The sequence below is a fragment of the Beta vulgaris genome, chromosome 9 (assembly GCF_026745355.1).
Source record: "Beta vulgaris subsp. vulgaris cultivar EL10 chromosome 9, EL10.2, whole genome shotgun sequence".
Classification (NCBI taxonomy): domain Eukaryota; kingdom Viridiplantae; phylum Streptophyta; class Magnoliopsida; order Caryophyllales; family Amaranthaceae; genus Beta; species Beta vulgaris.
Genome location: NC_079210.1, coordinates 29,436,940 through 29,456,024, shown reverse-complemented (window position 1 = coordinate 29,456,024; position 19,085 = coordinate 29,436,940). Strand labels below are relative to the sequence as shown.

General features: G+C 36.5%; 1 protein-coding gene and 1 long non-coding RNA gene across 2 annotated transcripts; one reads left to right on the top strand and one right to left on the bottom strand.

Annotated features, from left to right (window-relative positions):
- Positions 1 to 2,406: 2,406 nt before the first annotated feature.
- LOC104892612 (uncharacterized) lies at positions 2,407 to 5,398 on the bottom strand. Its single transcript, XR_008967567.1, has 3 exons — positions 4,585 to 5,398; positions 3,824 to 3,876; positions 2,407 to 2,685 (listed from the first exon to the last, which is right to left on the bottom strand). It is a non-coding gene; the product is annotated as an uncharacterized LOC104892612 (long non-coding RNA).
- Positions 5,399 to 7,263: 1,865 nt separating this feature from the next.
- On the top strand, positions 7,264 to 8,378 carry LOC125493582 (uncharacterized). The gene is made up of 4 exons (XM_048637047.1): positions 7,264 to 7,516; positions 7,607 to 7,787; positions 7,945 to 8,191; positions 8,349 to 8,378. The coding sequence occupies exons 1-4, from the start codon at positions 7,264 to 7,266 to the stop codon at positions 8,376 to 8,378; spliced, it is 711 nt and encodes a 236-aa protein (XP_048493004.1).
- Positions 8,379 to 19,085: the final 10,707 nt, after the last annotated feature.

The following is a 19,085-nucleotide window of genomic DNA, read 5'->3' as shown; positions in this document are numbered from 1 at the left end:
GTCGACATGTGGTAGGTCAACTGGTGTAGGTGATTGTTGATGAAGGAGGAGAGAAAAAATAAAGGACGGGCGGTGTGGGGGGAGGAGGGGGTTAGATGTGTGGTTAAGACCTTAGATGGCAGAAAGAGAGTGTGATGATTTTTCAAAAATGACATAAAATATACTAATAATTACAGTAACATGGATCCTAGGTTAAAATATACTAATAATTACAGGAACAAAAGCCAATAATCAGTAGTTGTTACAGGAGAATACAAACTTAATGAAAACACTGGAAAAGCCAATTATTAGCTAAACTTGCATTTTACTTAACTTACTCTACCTAGCCTGATATTATATAAGCTTATTGAAATGCGCAACTTGTAAGCGCTTCTCTCTTCTCTCCCCTCTCTCCTCTCTACTTTCACCTATCCTCCATTGTTGATTTTTAAAGGGGCTTCCATCGGTTTTTGCCGTTGGAAAGCCCCCACTTTTGTTTTTAGGTTTCCAATAACGATTTCTCCCTCGAAAGAAAGGGTTTTCGATCTCCTTCGTAAGAAAAGGTTTTTCGATCTCCTTCGAAAGACAAGGTTTTTCGACCTCCTTCGAAAGACAGGGTTTTTCTCCTCTTTTAGAGGGGGAATTTCTACAGGTTACAATCCGGGATACTAGATCTAATGGATTGCCGTGAAATTATTTTGTTGGTGAAGAATTATGCGGGATCACAAAGGTTATCAATTTTCGAATACGGTCAGATGAATCCGACGGAAATCATCCTCACGACTACAAGGGATCGTTAGATTGCTCTCCAACAAGGCTGTATTTTCCAGCGATATAAGCGGGAGATGTTCCACATTGCAAGATTTGTTTGACGATCGTAGTTTTTATGAAGGAAATTTTGTTTGATTCAACTTATGTATTTGTTTGATTCGATTGCTTATGTAGATGTCGTATGACTTTTTATTAATGAATTAATTTTACTATTCAAAAAAAAGGTTACAATTTAGGGTTTTAATGATGAATTTCATGTAAAGAAATACAAATGACATTATATTGCCTAAAATTGATATAAAAGTGAATAATAATATTATTATTTGTCGTATAAATTATATTAGTTTATGTACTAATGATAATGTAAATAAAGAATTGAAAACTGATAATGTAATAGGGGAAATTTTATTTCAAAATGACATAAAAGTGAGTATTAATGATATCATTCCTCTCATAATTTTATAGGATATTAGTTTGTGTAATAAATATAAGGTATTGTTGATAGTGATTGGATTAATCACTATTCAGGAGTTGTGATCAAATACCTTGAAGCTAGCGTGTCTGATCACACTCCTCTTCTATTTGATATTGGGGGATATCAAAGCCAAAGAGGTAAGGATTTTAGTTTTATGAATTTTCTTGCAGATCAGGAAGGATTTATTGAAGTGGTTCAGGAAGCCTGGAATTCTACTTCTAGTGCTTATAAAATGAAAGTATCTAGCTTAAACTGAAAGCTGTCTAGCCAGCTCTGAAAAGCTTCCATTCTAAAAGCTTTTCTAAGGCTCACTTCAAAGTGGAAGAATTAAGAAAGAAGCTGGCTACTATGCAAGCTTTGCCTGAGATGGAATATGCAGCTGACACACAACAGGAGGAAAAATTGATCCTAGATCAGCTTAGGAAGTGGTCTGGAATTGAAGAGAGCATCTTGCATCAGAAAGCCAGGATTAATTGGCTTACCTTGGGGGATTCCAATTCCAAATTTTTCTTTACTGCAGTGAAGGTGAGAAATGCAAGAAATAAGATTGCAGTGCTTCATAATAATCAAGGTGAGCTGCTGACTGATCCTTCTAAGATTCAGGAGGAAATTACAAGATTTTATAAAAATCTCCTTGGTTCAAGATCTGAGCAATTGAAGGCTATTGACCTAAGGGTTGTGAGAGAGGGCCCTAGATTGAAACCTGAAGAATCACTACTAGATTAAGAGTGTTTTCTCAACGCTTTTCCTCAATATTCTAGACGGAAAAATGCGTTGAGAAATTGATTCTCAACGCTTTGTAAAAGCGTCGAGATTTTAGGCGTGGAGAATTCTCGACGCTATCTTGCGTTGAGATTCTCAACGCAGAGACGTGTCCAGTATGACTTGTGACGCTTTTTTGTGTTGGGTTTCTCAACGCTTTTCTGCGTCTTGAAATGTGCGTGACTCTGTTTTGTGTTGGGTTTCTCAACGCTTTTTTGCGTCGCGCAAAATGCTCTAGTCACATTCTAGCGTCAAGATTATTTTACCTCCACAAATAAATTTTTAGAGCCAAAATAACTCTTAACACGAAAAAGTGTCGAGATTTTAGCCTACAAAAAACATCTAATAATAATAACCATTATTTAATTGGATATGGATCAAATATAATATATTATAAGCGATTTTCCAATAAAAAATACTTAAGTAGAAATGACCAATAATATATATATATAATAATATTAATATCTGTCTTAATTAACTAATGATTAAATACACACTAAAATATTTTGTTTGATCACAAATAAGTCAATTAAATAATGTCTACTATCAACTTCTTAAAACCTTACAAAAAAAAAAAAAACATAACAAAAGAAATATATCTTTTACAAGACCTTTTCAAATCATTAATAGCTTTACGAGTTGTACATGTACTAATTTAATGGATCCTTGGCTTCTTTTCCTTCACCATCATCTTGATCCTTGAAAAAAAACAAAGAATGACATAATAAGTAATCTTATATAATGTGATATATTATAGTGATGGTCAATTATAAAAGATGTAAAAAAGTTAGTTGATGACAAAAGAAAAGAATAGGTAACTAGTAAGCAACTTGATTTTGATAATATACTCCATGATAACAAGTTACAATAACTGAAATAGTATATATATTTTGCTCTTAATTTCTCCATATCTATCTCTACCTCTTTTTTAAGTTAATAGAAAGTGTGAAATAAAAAAGAGAGAAGAGTGATACACAAAATTATTCTGGAGGATACTATAGATAATATTAAAAGTTTCTCAGTATCAATTGACCTGTAGATACGGTGGATTCAAAAACTAGTCATGTTTATTTGCTTAAATCTTCTCCAACAACAACAACAACAACGACTTGCTCAGGGCTTTCTTGCCTGTCCGGCGTAAAGCCTTTGGGTCCAATTCTAGTCCAACAAGAAATAAAAAGATTCACTTAAAGGTTTGATGATATTCTAGTCCAACAAGGAGTGCACTGTGAAATTCAAACAGCATATCACAAAGCAATCAGCTTTCTTATGATATCGATGAATTTTGCTCAGGTAAACTTTAGCTATACAAGGGACCGATGAATTAAAGATTGCATTTAGAGGTGGTAAACAAGTAGTTCTCCTTGGGATTAGTTCAAATCAAGTGAGTTCCTATTGTATTCGATTTCATGTCTACTGACTTAACTCGAGGTGGGGTCATATATTAATATATTGTCAATCAACTTATTATGATAAGTTCATTAATAGTACTCATCAATTTTCGGATAGTTATGATTTGTATAAAATCTGAGACACGTAACATCAGGATACAGTTTAGGCTTGGGAGTTGGGACGGTCATCAGATAATCAGGCATGACTGTATGAGTGAGGTTTCGCAGGCCATATAGTGATTGGTGTATAAGGATGAGGATTCAGATCAGTTCTAAATCCTAAAGGGGTATCTTAAGTCTGGGTTCGGACAGTTCAACCTCAAATAACTGATGAGTTCTGACTTTCTGAGAGTTATGCTCGAGCTACAAGAATCTTATTCATGCACTGGTATAGCAGAGGGAACACACACTAGTGACAAGAGAACAAAAGAGGAGTGACACTCACTGTTAAACGAGCAACTTCACCGACTTGCATTCCCAGCACACCTTCATCCCATCCTAGAAAAAGATTACAGAAAACATCAATAACTAGGTTTATGTCTTATTAAGGATAATATAACACAAAATCATGCAGAAGATAACACGGCAATCTATCCCATAAAACACATTAGCTTTGGAGCAGGAATCATCAAACAGTTTAGATTTAAGCATAAATCACAAACTTCGGCAACAACATATCTTGAGTGCAGATCCAAGCAATACAATGGAAGAGGTAAAAAAATCAGAATAGTTTAACAGTTTAGATTCACTTAAAGGTTGATGAAAGCTGCAAACCATATTAAACCATATTAAAGGTCTCACTGTCAGTTGAAGATTACACTATAAAAGATGAAAGATCCAAAAATCCCCTCCCCCATGGAAAAAGGAGACCAGCAGAGACCCCCAGATTAAGTGTTGCACGATAAAATTCCAATGGCAGTGCATAACGGAAATCACACTCCTATTGAGAATATTAATAGCAGATAGCTGAGTTAGTTATATAGAACAGACCTGAATAAAATCAACTTAAAATGGCCCCAGTTCATAATTCACGTAGACCAATCACATCTGTCAAAGAGCTGATGGACCAGAAACAAATTAAACAAGTTTCAATATTCAATAGCCTATATCTTATTATGACATATTGCACAGTTGGGTCTTGGGGATACAAAGAGCTTAGCAAGAGAGACAAATTCCTTACAATTTAAGATCAGCCCCAAGCCCTACCTTGAATAATAAATTGCAGGACAAGGTCCAGGACATCTACAGCATTGCATGTGAAGTTTTCCCCAAGCTAATCAATATGAAGCTTCAATATGATAGCGTATGTACATTAACTCATTAAGATCAATCATGGCTTTTTAAATCAAGTCGTTAATATCAAAAATAAAGGGGGTGTCTTTAAATCCCTAAATCGTGTACAGTTCATATTGACTAGCTTGGGGAAAACAATACCATGCTACTGGACACTTCATTTCTGCAGAGAAGAAAGTAGAAAAAGTTAAGGAGTCTATTGATTTATCTCCCAAAAGCTCTGAAAGGCAGTAGATTATCAAGGTTGGTTGTTACAAAACAGTGGTAATATTGAAGTTGAAGGTTCTATGCAAGTTTCCGAAGTTAAGGAAAGTTTTGTTGCTGACAATTGTGTTGAGAAACTACTCTATTTCTAGTAGTGTTGGTAATAGTTTCATCCACTGCACATCAGATCTGTTGTATACATGTAACATTAAAAGAACAGATGGCCAAAGATAGTGAAGAAAAACATATATAATTTGAATCATGCATTGGCAGATAAAAATTGGTAGCATGAAGACAATAGCAATGGTAAGTGATGAGACAACGAATTAAAAAACATCATAAATGGAAAAAAATTGGCAGATCAAGTATTATCTCTTGGAAAAACTAGGTGCATCAAACAAAAACTATTGGCAATACCTTGAAACTTTTAGCTGCACGCTGCTAGCATTAGCTCTAAAATTGCATATCATGCAATCCCATTAGCTTAGTGCCACAATAACACAATGGAGAAACTTATCAGAAATAACATGTCATCATTCTTGTTGTATAAGATAGACGTGTTTCAAACATATGGAAGACCTCCTTTTAAATTCAGAATAATTGGATGACCTTCTTACTATTAGTAGTACCCTAAGGAGTCCAATCGTCCATGCTTCAATGTGAACCAAATCATTGAATCAGGTTCAAATTTCAGGTGGACATGATGTGCAATAATTGTGGTACCCCTTTCACGGCAGATGCGGATGGTTCTGGCTATCATAGCCTACTATCCAAATCCCTATGATTTCAAAAATATTGCAAGGCAGACACAATGTGGTGATGCAGCCGAGATTCATTACCCTGAGTACTAGATTTCCAATTATGCCGAGACTTGTTCCTAGATCAAGAATTACCACAAGTGGCAATAGCCTAGGAGTTCTATCTCAACCTTTGCCTGAAGGCTTGGCCTTGCTTACTTATGATTATTGGGGTTCTCTTTCAGCTCAATCTACTTGACTACTGCCTTTTGGTAGTTAATTTATAAATCCAAACTCAAAGCCATCAACCAAACTTATAAAGGAAGCCTTTTAAGTACACACTTACATATACCCCATTATTAAATATTTTCACCTCTTTCGTTAACTATCTCACCCTTAGTTAACTTATTCCCTCCTACCCCCCTCCCTCTGCCCTCTCCATCTGTACCCCTATTGGTCCAACTAACATAATCCCCACTCACCAATTTACTTTAACCACCAGTACTAAAGCAACTAAAACCACTACCCTCTCGCTAAGACAAAGATCCAGCCTACCGAAACTATATAACAATTCTTTGAAAATTGATGATACACCAAATACACATACATAAATGCAACAATTAGAGCATAAGAAGCAGTAGAGATGATGAAATTAGAAGGGGGAAAAAAGAAGTTGATCACTCAACTTTTTAGGAATGGTGTCAAATTTAGTGGTATCAAATGCCGAGCAGTTAAGCTTCTCCACTCCAATACCTATGCAACCATTTTTTATCAAGAAATGCACTATTATTCATAAAAAAAAATGGAAAAAATGAAAATAAAGAGAAAGGATGACCAGAAGTACCTTGTTTGTTCTAAACTCTGATGTATCTTTTGATACGTTGCTAATCTTTTCCAATACCTTCACCTTCTTGTCAAACCTAAAAATCACAATCAAAACAATCAGATGATATGGAAACAGGAGTTTAAAATTCAGATCAAAACGAAAAACCTTAGAAATCGAAGATGCGCCATTAATGTAAATTGAAGAGATTAAAAGAGGAGATAAAGGAACCATTTGGTTCATAAGGCCTAAGGCGGCTGTTGTTTTGTGTGGCTGCTTCAAATCTTTCAAACCTAGATTCGCAAAAAACTTTATAGTGTAAGATCTGAACAACTCAGATTAAAATTGCATAAACAATTTTAGATGAGACCTGAATAAATTAAATAATAAAATCCTAAAAAATTTAAAACTTAAGTAGATTATCATAAAAGCTGAAATTTGAGAACTTAATAAATATCCCTTCAGATTGCTCAATCGCAGCTTCTTTTATTTTTCTTCGCCATTGATAATAAACTTCGAGATAGATTTAGTGAGAAGATGAGAAATGATAAATCGGAGAGGGGAAAGTTGAAAGGAGCAGGACGGTTAGGGTTTAGCAAAGCAATTTTTCTCTGTTAAAAGTGAGTAGATTCGACCCACATTGAAAAAAACCGAACACGTGCCTGTCATGTGGTTTCTCAACGCGATTTTGAGTTGGGTTCAAGAAAGGACACAATAAAGTGTCGAAAAAAATAAGGAAACTGATTTCTCCATTTAACGCTATCCCATAGTGTCGAGGATATTGTGTCGAGAAAACACTATATTTGTTGTAGTGGATGTTGTCTTCTAATGCAAGAAGTTATTACTACAGATATTGATACTGCTCTTGCATCCATAGATGATGCAAAGGCCGCTGGATTGGATGAATTCAATGCAATTTTCTTCAAGAAAACTTGGCATTTAATTAAGCATGATATATATGATGTTGTGTTAGAGTTCTTTGATCAAGCCTACATTCATAAGCCAGTCAATTGTATTACTATTACTCTGATTCCTAAATTGGATAATGCTTTGTATGCAAAAGGTTACAGGCCTATTGCCTGTTACTCTATTATTTACAAGCTGATTTCTAAAATCTTAACATATAGGCTTTAGAAGGTTATTACCACATTTGTGAGTTGCTCTCAAACAGGGTTTATCCCAGGCAGGCAGATTGTAGATAATATCTTATTGGCAACTGAGCTCATAAGAGGGTATAATAGGAGTCATATGTCTCCTAGATGTGTCATCAAGGTTGACACCAAGAAAGCCTATGATTTAGTACAATGGGTGTTTTTGGAGAGTATGCTTAAGGAGTTAGGGTTCCCTGAAAGGTTTACTCACTGGATTATAGCTTGTGTCAAGTCTGTCTCTTATTCTATACTATTGAATGGGAATCCTGACAAGCCTTTTTGATGCTATGAAAGGCTTAAGACAAGAGGATCTATTATTCCTTTTTCTTTTTGCTTTGAGTATGGAACACTTAAGTAGATGTTTGAGTGATATGAGTAAGAATCCAGACTTGAACTATCATCCCAAGTGTGAAAGGATTAGCCTCACTCATCTAATGTTTGCTGATGATCTGCTCATGTTTGCTAGAGCAGATCATAGTTCAATAGAGAAGATTGTGGCTGCTTTCCACAAATTCTCAAGGGCTTCAGGCCTTGAAGCTAGCAATGAGAAAAGTTGTATCTACTTCTCAGGGGTCCATCAGGATGTTGCTACTCAGCTTGCTGAAGTGATTCATATGCTTATAGGTCTACTTCCTTTCAAATACTTAGGAGTGCCTTTGGCTGCAAAAAAAACTTTCTTTCTCCCAGTGTAAACCACTGATAGACAGAAATTACTTCTAGGGCTCAAGGATGGATGGTGCATCTGTTGTCCTATGCTTGTAGGTTGCAATTGATGAAAACAATACTGGGTAGCATGCAGAATTATTGGGGTTAAATGTTTCCTCTTCCAAAGAAGCTGATTAAAGCTGTGGAGGCCATCTATAGAAAGTTCTTATGGACTGGTGGGATGGAAGCAAAAAAAGCTCCAGTTGCTTGGTCCTTCATCCAACATCCTAAGACTGCAGGGGGATTAAATGTAATCAACATGGTGTTATGGAATAAAGCTGCCTTATTGAAGAATCTTTGGGCTTTATCTTTTAAGAAAGATAAGTTGTGGGTTCGTTGGGTGCATGCATACTATGTCAAAAGAGGTAATATTGATACAGTTACTGTTAGCAGTAACACCTCTTGGCTATTGAGGAAAATTCTGGTGTCTAGGGAGCTACTGGTGGGTATTGGTGGGTTGGAGGAAGTGAGCAACACTCAGGAATTCAGTATTAAAAAGGCTTACAAACTCCTGCAAGAGTCTTTTGATAGAGTCGGATGGAAAAGACTCATCTATAATAATAAAGCTACTCCTAAAAGTAAATTCATCCTATGGATGGCTTTACTAAATAGACTGACAACTACAGATAGAACCAGCAAGTGGAAAAGGGATTGTAGTACTATGTGTAAGCTGTGTGGTGTAAAAGAAGAAAGTGTGCAACACTTATTTTTTGAATGTGAGTATAGTATGACTATTTGGAGTGCAGTGCTGCAGTACATTGAGTTAGCTCCTATTAATACTGCAGCTGGTGAACTGAGAAGAGCTATCCAAAAGGCTAGGAGTAAGAGAAGCAAGGACAAGCTGTTTGTGATGTTATATACTGAAAGCTTATATGCCATTTGGATTCAGCGCAATAGCAAGTGTTTTAAGGACACTATGCTAAGTCCCATGCTATTATCAAGGAAGTAATTTTTAAAGTAGCTTGAAACTGTGATGAGATTGATAGATCTAGGTTTCTATTGGCCTAGTTGGTTGTGAGTTGTGGTGGTCTGGGGCTGTTTATTGCTCCTTTCACCTTTAGGTTGTACCCCATTTTTTTTGGTTATCAATAACAATTTTGAATCGCCAAAAAAAAAATTAAATATAAGGTACATAAAAAGTTGGAAAATGATAAATAAACCGGAGAAAATTATACAAGTTTGTTAAAAAATGACATCAAAATAAGTAATAGATGCCATTAACGGCCATTTGACATCTATCAATAGGTTTCTGTTGGCCTAGTTGGTTGTGAGTTGTGGTGGTTTGGGGCAGTTTGTTGCTCCTTTCACCTTTAGGTTGTACCTCATTTTTTTTTTATTATCAATAACAATTTTGAATTGCCAAAAAAAAATTAAATAAATAAATATAAGGTACATAAAAAGTTGAAAAATGATAAATAAACAGGAGAAAATGATACAAGTTTGTTAAAAAATGACATCAAAATAAGTAATAGATGCCATTAACGGTCATTTGACATCTATCAAACAAAACAATGATTCATTTACAAAATTAGCATGCAACAGTTAATAAACATGCTGGAATATGATCACATCAATAATTAATACTATGACAATCTAACTTAAAAGGTCACACTAAAAACTTGACAAAAACATGCTAGTACTAGAGTCAAATACATAAACACAATATGGGGTTTGTTTTATGAAAATGGTCCTTATTAATTCGCCTTTTCTCTCTCCTCCGGCCTCCAGTCTCTTTCGTCCTTCCTCCCCTGCCACCATTCTTCCTCCCCTACTCTGCCTCTCCCCTACCACCCCCCTCTTCTTCCTCCACCTCTGCCACATAAAGAGTGCCACACCGAACACACACATTGTGATTGGGTAGTTGGAGAATGTAGTTGTGTTAGTTTTAGAAGGTTTAGGAGTGATGTGTTGGTTGTTGTCTCTTAAATGCCTACTTTTGTGAATTTTGAAGAGTAAAGGTTGTTCTAAGTAGTCCCACTTTTTTCGGGATGCTCGAGAAACAATACTAGCAAGTATATATGGTCATGGGCTGTATTGAGGTAGGTCCAGCCAGACCTAGACCCAAACTCGCCCCAGACCCACAGGGTCTACAAAATCTAGGCCCTTACCCAAATCCAATAGGTATGACGGGTAAAAAACATATACAAAATGGATCTCACACTTATTAAAAGTATTCGTTTTTTTAACTCGCGTTTCTTGTACCCCTGTTTTTTTATTATTAAAATGATAAAATACCATAATACTAGTTTAATTTTTCTGCAAAACATTTCATATAATAACATTCACAACAAGTTGAGGGCCGATCGGTACTGGATAAAATGGGAAGTTTAAGGCTCGAGCCCTTGACTTAATGGATGTTTGAAATAATTAATATTCATAGGGTGTATATATATGTTGACTATATATACCATTCAAGTCCCTTGAACTTAATCACGTTATGCTCGTCCATTGTTTTTAAGTAATATGTTTTCGATGTAAATAGTGAAAACCTACTTTCAGCAAATCCATTGACGAGGTAATGCAATTTATAGTTTTCCACAGCTTGCTAAGTTTTGGAAGAGTTGTGCCGGCCAAGGCAAGAAATCCCTGGACTAGCCGAAGGTGGAACATGATTGGATTTCCTCCAAGGTTTGGGAGGGTAGAGGAAGTGGTTGACCTATAACACTAAAGACACTGCGCTAGACTCTGGATCTTCTAGAACAGTCTGACTTTGGAAAACATATCTCTTTTATCACATAATTATACTTGAGATTAATGTTGGCTTCTCTGTCAGTTGCGTCGGGTCCGAGGAAGAAAAAAGATAAGGGGAAGAGTTTTTTCTACTAATATTCAAACCCTTATATGATTCCCCGCCGATTGTCAGCTTGTTCGGCTAACCTTATATGCTTCTAGTCACCTAAAACAGGGAAACTGCATGGGCCATATCAAACTCCCCTCCTTCCCCCTTGGAGAAAGGAAAGGAAAAGTTTATATACTGCTGGTTGCTAGTGAGAGAAAACCTCTCATCTCCGTTCTTTGCCACCCTGTGATCGCTACAATCCTTTAAAGAGAGTTAACAAACGAAAAAAATATGGAACTAGTTTTCCGGTAGCTTTTACTAAAGATTCAAGATGAAATTTCCTAACCACGAAAACTGGTGGATCAGACCCATTAGTCACCACAGCCTTTGATGGACAATTCCGAGGAACAAGAAAAAACCATTTAATCTAAGTAGCGACATGCTCCCACGATATTGTACGTAATGTTGTGGAAGAAAGAGAAAAGCTAAAAAAAAATTCGACTTAGAGGTTCTATGTAATAGTTCATAGTATTTTTCGCCAAATGCAGCCTTTTATAATAGCGAGTTTGTTAATTACAGCATTTTCATTTCAAACTCTCCAATTACAGCCTTTTAAATTGAATGTACATTTGAGTTGCAGCCCAATTTGGAATTGGGGCCAAAAATGACGTCATGGTTAACCCTCCAACGGGAAATTTTTCCCAACCTCTTGAAAAAACCCTCGATTTTTCTCACTCTCTCCTCTGACTTTCAGTTGCTTTAAGTTAATTTCCCTCGTTTTTTCTCTCTGTTTCTTCTCTCAACCATTAGCACATTTGAGATTGTTTTTCTCTCTCCTCTCCTTCAATTCAGTGCATTTTTATTTGATTTGGAGTGTTGTGCATCATAAGACAAGGTCAGTACAACTTAATTCTTGGTTTTTCCCCAATTTTTTGGGTTGGGGATTTTTGAGGAATTTTTATTTCAAAATTTTTGGGTGAAACAATTAGGGTGTTGATCTCAAAAATTAGGGCTTTGGTAAGAGGTGTAATTGTGGGTTGTACATTTCAAAAACGAGAGCTTGGACTAAGGACAATCCAAGGCGAAGGTTTTATGCATGCCCAAATTTTGATGCTGACACCAACACAAGGGGATGCAAGTACTTTAAGTAGGTTGATAAGGAAGACCCAACAGATTGGCAGAGAGATGTAATATTAGGGCTAATGGAAGACAGTAGACAACTAAGCAATGAAGTTGAGGTGCTGAAGAGGAAGCTGATGGAATCAGTTGTACTTGGAAAGAAGGACACAGAAAAAATTATGTTGAAGTTGAAGAGGACAAGGATTAGTTCAGGACTGAAATGTGAGGTTTGGGTAATATGTGCACTTTTGGCCATATTGTTGTTTTGGTACTTCATCTTAACTTGAGATGTAATGAGAGAATTGTTAGTGTTATGATTTCTAAGAGCTTCCAATGCTCATTATCTAAGTGTTTTAGCAATATGTAAGGTTTTATCTAAGGTTGTAGTAAGTGGATTAGTAATGTAATTAATGAAATGGGAATGAAATAACATTTTGTGTTTGTTCAACCACATTTCACTTGCATTCAAAGTTGTTCCAAACTCCAAAAAAATGATTGTTCTCCAAACTAAGAAATGCAACATAACATTGTTCTAAATAAACACTATTACACAAATTTGTTCAAAAGCAACACAACATTGTCTAAGTATTGGAAGACTATCTATTCTTGCAACACCCCGTATTTTTTATACATGTTTAGTAATTAGTTGCATTAATTTATTTTAGGAAAATAATTTCAGATTTCTTTTATTAAAAATATTTTTTTTACTGGCTTTGACTTTATCTTTGAAGTGGTCAAAAATAAAATTCCTAGATTTACTAGGTTTACTATCCAATACATATCACTGTATCATTAATATAAGGAGAGAGAGAGAAAAAAAAAAAGAAGTAAAAAGCAAAACAAAAGGAGGAAAAGTAAAGTCCATCTCCTTCTCCTCTAATCTACATGCAGCATCCTATTTCTTAAAAAAAATAAAAAATTCAATACTCCATCAAAGCTACTACTTTTCTCTATCAATCATCATCAAACTTCAACTCTTGTCCGTCGGCTTCAATATCTCTTGGTTTTGGTGGGTGTTTCGAAGAAGAAAATTTTTGGGTTATTGGACATGCGGTTTTCGGATCAAGAGGTCGAGATTGTTGGGTCCCTTATAGTGTAATTTCACTCTTATTACTTTCCCTAATCAAGTAAGTTATAACCTTAAGTTTTATTTTCGTATTTGGTGATTTAATTTCAGAATTTGGGGTTTTATAAATTAGAGTTCATAACAAAATCGAATTGGGGGAAATCCCTACTATGCAAAATTGGTATAATTGGTTTGTGTTTCATGTTTAATTCGACTTAGTTAATGTATTCATTCGACGTCCGTTTATGTGCTATTTGATTCTGGTGCCTCGCATTCTTTTGTGTCTGAGCTTCTTGTGAAAAAGTTAAGGTTAGAGAACTCTGGAACTTGTGATGTAGACATCTCTATTCCTTCTGGTGTGATCATAACTTGTAATAACTTGTATCCAGATGTCCCTATTATGTGTGATAGTACCACCCTAGTAGCGGATTTGATAGCTTTTCCTTTGCATGATTTGATGTAATTTAGGATGGATTGCTTAGTAGGCATAAAGCCAAGATAGATTGTGAGAAACAAAAGGTGTCTGTAGTTGGTCCTATTGGAGTCCATGAGTTTTATAGAGGGTCCTTATTGAAAATCATTTCTGCTTTGACTCTAAAATCCTATTTGAGGAAGGGTTGTCCTATGTACTTGTGCCATGTCAACGACACTAGTAAGGAAGAGCCACGTGTTGAGGATGTTCGTATTGCTAGTGAGTTTGTAGATGTTTTTCCTGATGATATTCCTGGCATGCCTCCGAGACGTGATGTTGAGTTCAGTGTTGACTTGATGCCTGGAACTGGACCTATTTCTAAGCCTCCTTATAGAATGGCGTCTGCTGAAATGAAAGAACTTAAGGCTCAGTTAGAAGAGTTGCTTGCTACATTCTGCCTAGTGTATCTCCATGGGGTGCACATGTTTTGTTTGTGAAGAAGAAGGATGGGAGTCTTCGTCTATGCATTGATTACAGAGAGCTCAACAATGTTACTGTGAAAAACAAGTACCCTTGCCACGAATAGATGATTTGTTTGATCATTGGTGGTGCTGGATTTTCTCGAAGATTGATCTGAATCTGGATACATCAACTTCGTATTGCAGAGAATGATATTCCTAAGACGCTTTCATAACTCGCTATGGGCACTATGAGTTTACTGTTATCCCTTTGGGTTGACTTGCTCCAGCAGTGTTCATGGACTTGATAATCGAGTCTTCAGGCCGTACCTGATAAGTTTGTGGTGGTGTTCATAGATGATATACTGATTTACTCAAAGGATCTAGAGCATGAAGACATCTTCGCACTGTTCTGCAGGTCTTGAGGGAGAATAAGTTGTATGCTAAGTTCTCCAAGTGCGAATTTAGCCTGGAGAAAGTTGCTTTTCTGGGTCATATCATTTCTAGGGAGGGTGTCTCAGTTGATCCATCGAAGATCCAAGCTGTTTCAGAGTGGCCTACTCCAAAGAGTGTGACTGAGATTCGCATTTTCCTTGGCTTGGCGGGTTATTATAGGAGGTTTGTGAAGGACTTCTCAAAAATAGCTCGACCATTGACTGCATTAATGAGGAAGGATACTAGGTATCATTGGGATGATGATTATGAGAAGGCATTCCAGATTTTGAAGGAGCGTCTCACCACAGCTCCTGTGTTGACCTTACCTGATGGTAACCTTGAGTACGAAGTGTTCACAGATGCTTCGAAGAATGGTCTTGGTTGTGTGCTTATGCTGGATAAAAAGGTTGTTGCTTACGCTTCTAGGCAACTAAAGAACCATGAGTTGAATTATCCGACGCATGATCTAGAATTGGCAGCAGTTGTTTTTGCACTTAAGATCTGGCGTCATTATCTTCTTGGCACATCATTCAAGATATTTTCAGACCACAAGAGTCTGAAATACATCTTCACTCATAGAGAGCTAAACATGAGGCAGAGGAGATGGTTAGAGCTGATCAAGGATTATGATATGGAGATTCAATACCATGAGGGTAAGGCCAATGTTGTTGCAGATGCACTTAGTAGGAAATCCTCTCACTGTTTGCAGACCACGCGTTCGAGGAATCGTCTTCGTGAGGAGTTTCAGAATCTTGATGTGGAGATAGTGCAATTGGGAGCTCAGCTTAACTCTCTTATGATTCAGTCCACTTTGTATGATGAGATCAAGAAAGCTCAAGTACATGATCAATTTGTAAAGGACAAGCAAGCTAATGAGCCTATCAGTTTCACGGTGGCTGAGGATGGTAGCGTGAGATTGAAGGGGAGATGGTGTGTTCCTAATGTTCCTGAGTTGAAGGAAAAGATCTTAGAAGAAACTCATTCAGCATAATATTCCGTGCATCCTGGAGGGGATAAGATGTACAAGGATCTTAAGCAGACTTTTTGGTGGTCGCATATGAAGACGGATGTTGCTAAGTATGTCTCGAGATGCTTGACTTGTCAGAAGGTCAAGAGTGAGCACAAGAGGCCTCAGGGGATGATTCAGCCTTTAGAGGTTCCTACATGGAAATGGGATTCGATCTTAATGGATTTCATTTGTGGACTTCCGAGAACACCAAAGGGGAATAATATGATTTTGGTTATTGTGGATCGTCTTACCAAGTCTGCTCATTTCGTTCCCATGAAGGATACTTGGAAGCATGAACGATTAGCTACTGCTTATAGAGAGCACGTGATTAGGCTTCATGGTGTTCCGAGTGATATTGTTTCGGACAGAGATTGCAGATTCTTGTCTAACTTTTGGCAGAAGCTTCAGGAAGCTTTGGGGACTAAGTTGAAGATGAGCACAGCTTTTCATCCTGCTACAGATGGTCAGACGGAGCGTACTATTCAAACATTGGAAGATATGCATCTAATTGGTTTTTATTTTGTTATAAGATAAAAAAAGAAGATGGTTAGAAGTCTGAGGGCTTGTGCCTTAGAGTTCTAGGGATCTTGGGAGGATAAGCTTGATTTGATTGAGTTCTCATATAATAATAGCTATCATTTTACCATTCAGATGGCACCATTTGAAGCTTTGTATGGCAGGCGTTGTCGTACTCCTTTGTGTTGGAGTGATATTGGTGAGTCGGTTGTGATTGGTCCAGAGATGATTCAGGAGATTGTTGAGCAGGTCAAGATCATCCAGCAGAAAATGAAGGCGGCGCAAGATAGACAGACGAGCTATGGTGATAAGCATCGTCGCCATGAGGAGTTTCAGGTGGGAGAGAAGGTGTTTCTTAGGGTCTCTCCTATGAAAGGAGTTATGAGATTTGGGAATAAGGGCAAGTTGAGCCCTAAGTTCATTGGTCCGTATGAGATTCTGGAGAGAATAGGAGAGGTGGCTTATAGACTGGCATTGCCGCCAGACGTTGATCGTGCGCATAACGTGTTCCATATTTCTCAGTTACGGCGATACATTAGTGACCCTTCGCATGTGCTACAACTAGAGTCTCTCCAGTTAGATGATAACATGACTTATGAGGAGTTTCCAGTTCAGATTCTAGATCACAAAGTCCGAAAGACTCGTAAAGGTGAGACAAAGATTGTGAAGGTGTTGTGGTCAAACCACAACTCGGAGGAGTCTACTTGAGAAGCTGAGGATGTGATGCGTCTTGAGTATCCCCATCTCTTCACCCAGGTAAATTTTTAGTTACGAGGACGTAACTCCTTTTTAAGGGGGGTAGAATTCATAATAATTACGTGCATTAGTGTTGGAAGTTGTTATGGTAACATGAGATTGAAATTTTTCTGATAAAGCTTTACTTTGATGTGTTTCACTCCCTATTTGTTATATTACGATGATTCCTATGATAAAGTTCGTGAGCTGTTTCAGAAACAAGAGTATAAGTTTAATCATTTGAGTAATACTCACTACAAGAATGAATGGCAATTGCGACCAACTTTTACGACCGTGCGGAAATACGGTCGTAAAAAGGTACCAATTACGTCGAGTTTTGAAAGCCGTCGTAGATATTAAGGTTATTTTGCGACGAGTCTTAAATTTGGTGGTAAACGTTAAATCCTGGTCGTAAAAAGTATGAAATTGTGCGAAAAAACTTGAGCGGGAGCTTTCCCGGTTTCATAATTCTTTTACGTCCATATAATTAGTAACTACAACGGAAGCAACGGTTGCAAAAGACTATTAAGGTCAAAAAATATCATTAGTTTATCAATCCCCAAAAATTAAAAAAAACCCTACGACACTGTTGCATTGCGGTTCTTCTGAGCTTCTTCACTCGCGAACTCCTCTGTTCGTCCCAATTCCTCCAATTGGTGATCGTTTGTTCAGATTATCTGGTAAGTTTCTCCATCCTTCATGCTATAAAGCCAAAATCAGATGTTCTCTTTTGTTTTTGTTCGCCTGAATTGACGGTCTTCATGTTTTTATTGTTCTCGAATTGGATTCCTCCCCTTGGCGAGAAGAACGAGCGTTTCTTGGACTGGATTCAGGGCATCAGTTTCAGGGGAATTAGGTATTATTCTTCCAGTTTCAAGGCATAATTTTGATTTAAATATTTTCATAATCTTGGCTGGTATTATGTTGTTTTAAGATTTTATTAGAATTTGGCTGGTATTATGTACGTTTGGTTTTATTAGAATTTCATTAAACGAGCATAATGTTAATCATAATGTTAAATCTTAAACTGGAAGAACGTACAATTGTCGAATTTGGCTGGTTTTATGTTCGTTTGGTTTGATTTTATTAGAATTTGAGTATGATTAATATAACGCAAGATGATAATATGTTAAATCATTTACTCTTCCTCGGTTACTGATTTTGATGAATCTGTTAAATCATCAAGAGTAATCAGCAGCTTCTGTTAAATGATTACCTTTTAACAGATTATCAAGATTCTTCTGTGATCATTTCCAAGCTTATGTTTTACTCTTCTTCTGGTACCGATTCACGCCAGCCTTTGTTAGAGCCTTCTTAGTTTCTGCGATTATTTTACTTTCTCCAAGAGCAATGCGTATAGCAACATCATTTTAATTTCTATTACAAGATTCTTTAATGATGGAACCTAAGCTATTAAATTGTGGGAGTGAAATGGGATCTGTGATAGCTAATAATCATGATCATGGGACTAGGGGAATTTAGTTGTAGAATTAGTTAGTTGTAAAATGTAAACTAATAATTTGGTAAACCGAGATTGTCCTGCTCATTGTCCAGCTCGTAGAGTGATGCACTATTCTGAATTTTATATGACATATATATGGTAAGTCAGGGATATTTTAAAAGGGAAGGTGTTTACAAAAGCTACTAAATTATATTTCCATTTGTGTTGTGTCTCTTTTCTAGTTGGCAATATTTAATATCTTATATACCAAGCTATACTACTAATGAGAGGCAATACTTATGTGCTTGTTGTCTTTTACTTTCCTTTCTGCTTTAACTTGGTCATGCAGGTACAAAAGTGCATAAAGAAATAACCCACCTGATATAAGTATATTATATAAGTATATTCTTGGGGTTTCTAGGTTCTAACTGACATGTTATTCGAGGTTAATTATTTGCTAACACTTGGATTTGGATTTTGTCGTAGGTAGTATACCAACAATTAGGGGTTGTGTCGTGATCTTTCGTGTTGTCTCCTCTTTTGCGTGTTTGACAACAATCTTGCACACTACACATAGTCCTGACATATTGGGAAGGTAAATTATTAGATTCTTTTTAATATTCATGCTTCGTTTATAATTTTAAACCATAGATATTCTCCATTTATGAAATTAGATACTTTATCATCTTATTATAAAAAAACGTTACATGTGTTTGTTCAGAATACAATGGCACCTTGTAAGGAGTGGATGAAACTTTCCCGAAATGATCGTTTGAATGTTGCATATGAAATAGGTGTTGAAAACTTTTTAAAATATGCATTTG